At 42.8% G+C, this 7,547-nt stretch overlaps 1 protein-coding gene across 1 annotated transcript; it reads right to left on the bottom strand.

The window, feature by feature from the left end:
* Nucleotides 1-456: 456 nt before the first annotated feature.
* On the bottom strand, nucleotides 457-1,829 carry CH25H (cholesterol 25-hydroxylase). Its single transcript, XM_054277250.1, has one exon. The coding sequence runs from the start codon at nucleotides 1,778-1,780 to the stop codon at nucleotides 956-958; it is 825 nt and encodes a 274-aa protein (XP_054133225.1). The 5' UTR covers nucleotides 1,781-1,829; the 3' UTR covers nucleotides 457-955.
* Nucleotides 1,830-7,547: the final 5,718 nt, after the last annotated feature.

Here is a 7,547-nt window from a genome sequence, read left to right as displayed (position 1 = left end):
AACTCTGAAATGAAAATGGATGTCAGTCTCTTTTCCCATTTAACAACGGAAAAAACAAGAGGAAATGGCCTCAAGTTATGGCAGGGCAGGTTTAGTTTGGATATTAAGAGAAGGTTCTTCACTGGGGGTTGTCAAGCACAGGATCAGGTTGCCCAGGGAAGTGGCTGACTCACCATCCCAGGAGGTATTTAAAAGATGTGTAAATGTGGCACTTAGGGACAGGGTCTGGTGGTGGACTTGGCAGTGTTAGGGTAATGGTTGGACTCTATCTTAGAGGTCTTTTCCAACCTAAACAATTCTATGATTTTATAATTCAAATAAATGACACCTATGAAAAAGGAATCATACCTGTTCCTAATATGAACAGAGGAATTAATAAAATGAAACATAACATGATTTTAAAAGAATGAGCATATTTATTCTCTATTAAAAAGAGACAGTACATCAAGGTAAAAAATATAAATATCTAAATCATTTAACAGTTAGCCAACCACCCTGACTTGGCAGCAATATTTTGCAAAATCATTGCATAACAATTTTTTCTGGCAGATTAAACTCCACAAAATCCATGATGTGTACTTTTTCTGTTTACATCATAAATCATCCTACAACAGTAAGATAATGTTCTGGCGTATGTATAAAACATCATACAGTAACATGATACATGCTTTATGAAAGCTGGAAAAAAGGAAAAGAGAGAGAATGTCTCTTAATGCTTTCCCTAAACCTTAGACTCAAATTTAAGCAACAGATAGTCACTTTTCCATTTGCAGTCATTTAACACAGGCAGTTCCAAGTACATACACAAATACACAAATATATTAAAAGGATTTGTTATAAATAGCTATTGCTTTTGTAGGCAGCTTCAAATATACAATCTTCTGTATCTCTTTAAAAAAATAAATGTCCCATTTCAGTCTATAAAAAATAAGAGTTCATCCACAGGTAAATATTCTTAATTAGAATGTGACTCTGTGAATGTCCCAAAGAGTTTGTCCCAGTGTGTGAAGTAAGGAGCATAGTTTGATTTGAATTTCAGATGGTGGAGATCGTGATGTGGGGCTCCTCCATACAATCCAAAAGGCACAAGTCGGTGAGTTGACCATGGGAGGTCATATCCAGAATGGTCCTCCACTGACAAACCAATGTTTACAAGGAAGAACAGCATCTCTGTCAAAGGATGGCATCCCAGGAGCAGTGGGTTTACAGCAGCAAAAAACCCCAGTGAGAGCAGCTCCCACACGCTGGAATACTGAGTGGTAAGGGCGAACGTCGAGACGTGCTTGTGATGCACCTTGTGGAATGTCTTGTAGAGCCAAGGCACCTTGTGATGAAGCAAATGCCACAGGAAGTACTCGAAATCAAATAGCAGCAGACAAACTGCTACTTGCAGCAGGACTTCAGGCAGCTCTGGAGCTATCACTGGTAGATCCATGGGTCTCCAGTACCAGTGCAGAAATGTCACCGGGAAGATCAAAACAACATGGTGATACACACTTTGAATAATGCAAGGCAGCATCATTCCAAGACTTGGATAGGTCTGTGGCTGGATTTTGTATTTTCTCAAGTCTGGCAGTCTGATGCTTAAAAAGTCCAGTGCAACATAGGGAAGACAGAAAGCCATGTATGCTGTGAAAGAAAACAGCACTGGGAAAAACGGTGACCTGATCAACGGCTCCCATGCGGTGACGAAGTCCCAGAGCGGCTGCAGGCACAGCCTGCCCTGCTGTCCCTCCATCGGAGAGCTGAGCAGCACTCGGTGTGGCAGGCTGCAGTTCATGCTGCTTGCAGGCTGAGGCAGCTGGAAATCCTGCAGCTTTTATGCAGCCTGCTCCAGCTGTGACTCCACCCCCAGCAACTCTTACACGCCAATGAGAATTAAAGGGGCAGCTCTTTCTCCTGTCATACAGAGTGCAACATAATGCATTACAATCTCAGAACAGAATTACCTGGCCAAGGCTGTCAGCAGAGCTCTACCAGAGACCTGCACAGTAGAAAAACAAGCAGAAGTGCAGACCTCTAATGCTGGAATTCAGAGAAAGAATTGGAACATCTTCTATTCTACTTGCTGCAGACACTTCAAAAGTTGCTGTTTCTTATTAATTTTGAATTGTACCATCCTTTGTTATTCTTTTGTCTTTATAGATAAGGCAATAAAAATTACCACTGATTTATTTATTTTATATGACTGCTACCTAAACTCCCGGTCTGACCTGTGGGTATCTGGTGGGAAATGGCTGTGTGCAAACACACATTTCCTTAATGATCCCTTGGTTATAAAATAGCCTTAGTTAAAACCTTAAGGAGACCTACAACACACTTCTAGTCTGGGTGTGGTGGCTGTGTCTCATCTCCATCTAACTTGACATTTGAAGTCATGTTCTCCTTTACACACCTGTATCTACTTGACATGGAAAAATTCACCTGACATGACTAGATGCAAAATTGAGCCAACACTTTTGAGGAACATAAGATCCCCCAGTTGCACAGAAGAATACAGGGTAAAATCTCATTATGCTTCCCCACAGATGCTTAGCTACCAGTATTATCACATTATTACAATATTCACTACATCATTCTCAACAGCTCTGTTAGCAAGTTGATATGAAAATCCCCCTTTACCCGTGTATCAAACTAACACATGCACTTAAAAGATCGACCATTAGTCCTATGCCCTTTAAAGGATCTTCCTCTGACCACAGGCCAGCATATCACAGACAGAAGCCAGCAGGCTTGACGCCAACATTACTAGTTTGCTAAAAGCTTTTAGAGGTAAATGATGGAAGTTTTGATTTAACCACTAAGACATCACTTCTTTTGTGCTTTTAGAAAAAGAAAAACAAAGCTTTGAACATTTAGGGAAACAAAGCTTGCCCTAAGCTTCCTATGAACTCACCTCTTTTGTCAGTAAAGCATTTATTCTAATGTTGGAAATGAGGTCAACTTCCTGGATGACTTTATTAGCTTGTTCAGATGATTTTATATAGAAAAATAAGTAAATCAGAAAATAAATCTGATGGGGCAAATGTGAGACTGTATTTCCTTGCTCCTCAATAATTAAGAATGATTCATTAGCAGTGGCCTTTTCTGAATATGCATGAATTTGTAACACTTAAGTTTGCTTTCAGCTTCAACTGTTTTCTTTTCAATAGATTCTGTTCCCTCTTTAGGCTTCAAGAATTCTACTTAAGCAGTGACATTATCTGTGCCATTATTCAGGCAATCAGTAGGTCCTTGTTGGAGATAGGCTTCTACTTGTTCCACATATATATTTTGGAATTCAGATTCCTTGCTGTTATGAGACTGTTTTGTTGAATTAATTTATTTAAACCATTAACTGTTGTGAATTGAAACCTGGTGCAAGACACTAATCTAACAGGTGATGATCTATATCCAAGAGCTTTGTTTCAATCTTCTGCATTTTGTCCTAACCTCTATTTACAATAAGACATTTATTACACCAGCTGGGTCCAAGAATATTATTGTGATTTCTCTTGATTTATACAGTCACAATCAGAAATTAAGTCTCCCAGATGGGATAAGTGATCCTCTCTACTATTAGAATTATGCATTGAATCAATTTATTTTATAATGTATTCCAAATATCATATTCTAAATTTTATAGTATTCCAAATCTCACTAAAGGGAAATTGACATAAATTGCTCAGCTGCCTTAAAGACACTCTTCTGACTAATCCCTACAGATACGTGAAGTCTCAATAAGTTTCAGAGCCATTGCTGCCCACAAGCTATATTTTAAAGAATAGGCATTCTGCCTGCAGATTAGGTCATAGAAAAATAATTCATAAATCCCTTAAGGAAAAATAGCGGAATTCTGCAGCGCTATTTCTAGGACATCCTGCAGCACAAAGCCCAGGCGAGGCGCAGGCGAGCAGCGCTTACCTGGGAGGCTGGCGCCGCCCCGAGCCCCGCGGGACAGCCGGTCCTCGCACATCCGACAGGACAGACCCGCACCCTCCCGAGCCCGAGCCCTCTGCCTTAGCCACCAAACAGCATTTATCACCTATCTATCTCCGCTCTGCCGACTTCAGTTTCCTTGTCAGCACAAGGTATGACACCAAAAAAAAAAGACAAAGTACGCACAAACCCCTTCTGCACCTTACTCAGCGACACAACCCCAGCTTTCTTCGCTCAACTTACAATGCTGCCAAAATTCCCCATGTGTTGCAAGAATCTCTCAAAAACTCACTCCTGCTACAGAGTTTAGGTTGAAGGGCACATAGTTTGGAATGAGGCCCCACAAAGGGTCTTAAATAGATTCCACATGAGCACAAGATGCAAGCACCTACCCCCGGCTGCATTGTTCGGTATGAGCTATAAGGCAAACAGCTCACTACTACAGTGGGTAGCAGGAAAATGAGGGAAACTTAGCGGGAGAGAAAACTAGAATCAACATCCTGAAACTAATGGAGCATTAGAAGGAAAAATTCTTTTTCCATCCTCCTCTTCTCCCCCTCTGTATGGCAGTATTATTGTTGTACCAGAGATAAGGCAACATCCCAGAGCACACTGAGCCCTCTACCGGGAAAAGCGTGCTGGGGAGGAGGGCTGGAGACTCGCTCCGAACCAGCACCGGGGAAGCAGGGCAGGCACCAGGAGCAGCGGCAGTGCCTGCCCTCGTTTCCAAGGAAGCTGTTCCGTTCTGCCACAACGCGGTGCTCACCCCGGGACTCACCTGCCCGCCGAGCCGGTGCGGGGCGGCCCCGCCCGCAGCCCCGCCCTCAGTCCCGCCCACAGCCCCGCCCACAGCCCCGTTGGTCCCGCCCTCAGCCCCGCCCACAGCCCCGCCCACAGCCCCGTTGGTCCCGCCCGCAGCCCCGCCCCGTCCCGCCCCGTCCCGCCGGTCCCGCCGAGCGGCCGCGGCCCCGCGCGGTCTCCCCGAGCGAGCGGCAGCGCCGCCCCGCGCCCATCCGCGGCCCCACCGCCCATCCCCGGCTGGAGGATAACGGCGCCGGGAAACGCTCCTCGGCTCAAAGCCCCAGGGATAACCAATTACATACACACTGCTTGGCAGCTGCACGGAAAGTTGGTAGGCACGGGTCTGTCACAGGCTTTATAGGTGTTATGGGTTTGGAGGGAAGGAGGGCTTTTGGATTCCATCTTAGAGGTCTTTTCCAACCCTAAATGATTCTATAAATCTAACCTGCAGTCCCATTCTGTTTAGTTAATCTGCATATTGAAATGCAGGATCTGGATAACAATAATATCTGGATAATAATAAAAATAAGCGAGATAAAACTCTCCTCCTTGCATCCCTGGTAAGCAGCTTGAACCCTGAGCCCACAGGGATGCTGAGAATTTCAGGACGAAGAGCACACATTCCTCTTCAGTTTTGATTAAAAACTTTAACCTAAACACAAAATACTTTTCATAACAGAGCCAACACATTATTAAATTTTTAATCTCCGCCTCCCCAACTAAGCTTGACTGAAAACCCCTCCAGCAAGTATCAAGCATAATCAAAGGTCACTTTAATTCGTTTCCAAAAATGGCTGATGATGGAAAACTGCCCGTGAAGTAAATTTCTAATTCTCAAGCTTTGCCTTAACAGGATTAGTTTTCAAAATAATAGCCATCAGGAAAATATCCTAAAATCCTTTCATTCAGAATTCATAACTCAGGAATGAGAAATTGATTTGTATTCTCAGCAGCTTGCAGACATAATTTCCGAAAGAGTGGGAACACAATGCAGACACTTCCACTCAGAAAATAAGAATTAGGCAATCCTGTTGCAGATGTGGCCAGTGTCCATCCAACCTTTGTAGTTTTTTATTTCATTGATGATTTCAATTATTTTGGTCATATCAAGTTCATGAAAATAGTCTGTCAGGAAGAAAGGAAAGCTCCTGATGGGCAGTGCTGCAGCATGAGTTTGTATTTTATAACACAATACAGGGAGAAGACAATATAAATGCTTTCATTACAAGAAAATCTTCCACCAGGAGCCATTTTATTAGATATCCAAAAACCTATCCAGCTATCAAGGTTTCTCTCTCACATCTTACAGAGTAAAGCCATTTGTAACTTTCAATGATATAAAGGCATTTCTGTTTCATTTGGAGGGGTTCTGTTTTGAGGGGCTTTGGGGTTTTGGGGTGTTTGTTGGTGTGGCACATTCACTATAAATAATATCTAGAAAAATTTGTTCCCAAGCTGACAAAACTGTTTCTCTTGCAGGGCCCAGGTAGAGTAGGAGGTCGGTTTTACCACCTCTTCCTATTCTGAGGCACTTCTATACTGCTTGAGTTGATGTATAAACTTTCATCAGCACTATCACTAGCCATGGAATCACTAACCAATGTAAAAATGCTCTGTGTGGAGCTAGTGCATCATTCAGTACACTCCACTAACACACACTCCACCATCCTCAGGCCTTCTGATTAAATTAAAACTGGAAATATACTTGCAGATGACTGCAACAAAATCCCTGTCAAGTTCCAAGCACAACATGAGGACAAAACCTCGTCTTTCTGTCTGTGTTATCCCTGCTATGCCTGATTGTTGTACAGCTCTGTCAGAGCCCTGGACCATGCATTCTCTTCAGCTGCACACAGGTCTGAGTCTGAGATCCATCAGCTGAACAGGGAGTACTTTATTCTGCCTTTCCAGCAATCACTAAATGCTGAGACCAAGCCAGCAGAAAGTGTCCCATGCCCTGTTAAGCCAGTGCACTTTTATACTGCCCAAAGCTGATGTTCAGCCCACCTTCAACAGCACATACATGCATACATACATACCTGTAACACAGAGGTCCATAGAGCAGGCACTCAGTATTTAAGATCTGCTTAGAAAAACGTACTGTTCATCACTGAACTCTTAATTCCTCACAGATGATTCTAAATAGACCAAGCTTCTCACTCATCTCCTCTATGTTCAGGGTGTCTTATTTTGCACAACTCTTCCCCTTGACACCTCTCCAAGTTTCTGTCACACTGCAACTTCAGTGAGTCAGGGAGAACTAAAGCAGCTCACCATTTCCATAACTAGCCTTACTCCAGTGAAGCAGAGAAGCTCCATTATGGCTTTTGTGTAAAGCTTCCAGTATTCTGGCTTTATTTCCAGGCACCCAGGGTGTTCATCAGCTGACAAAGATGGCCACACATGGAATTTAATACACTCTACTGTCTCAACTGCACAACTACAGTATTCAGAGTGTACAGAAAGGTATAGCCTGAGCACATTTATTATTGAAGGTGACAAAGGTCAAAAGCTGGTTCATGTGTACTGTGGCAAAGATTAGCTCCCTGCCTTGCTATGTGATTAAATGCCATTTATGAGATTACCAGACAGTCTGTTAAGCAATCCAATTACCCAAGGTTTAAGAATATGATACAAGAAGCTTTCCACCACGTCAGTGGTTTAAAAGAAGCCTCACCTGAAGGCTTAGAAAATGACTCTGTCCTGTGAGTAATTATTTACAATTATTACCTTACTTAAAAGTCTCAGACAAGTCTACCTAAATAAGAATGGCCTTTTAAGCTTGGGAAAAGCTTCTTTCAGGGAAAAAGTAAAATGGAAGTTTACTT

The sequence above is a fragment of the Melozone crissalis genome, unplaced genomic scaffold, assembly GCF_028551555.1.
Source record: "Melozone crissalis strain CALT ecotype California unplaced genomic scaffold, PUWL_Pcris_2 ptg000019l_1, whole genome shotgun sequence".
In the NCBI taxonomy this organism is placed as follows: domain Eukaryota; kingdom Metazoa; phylum Chordata; class Aves; order Passeriformes; family Passerellidae; genus Melozone; species Melozone crissalis.
This window is presented reverse-complemented; position numbering and strand designations above follow the sequence as displayed.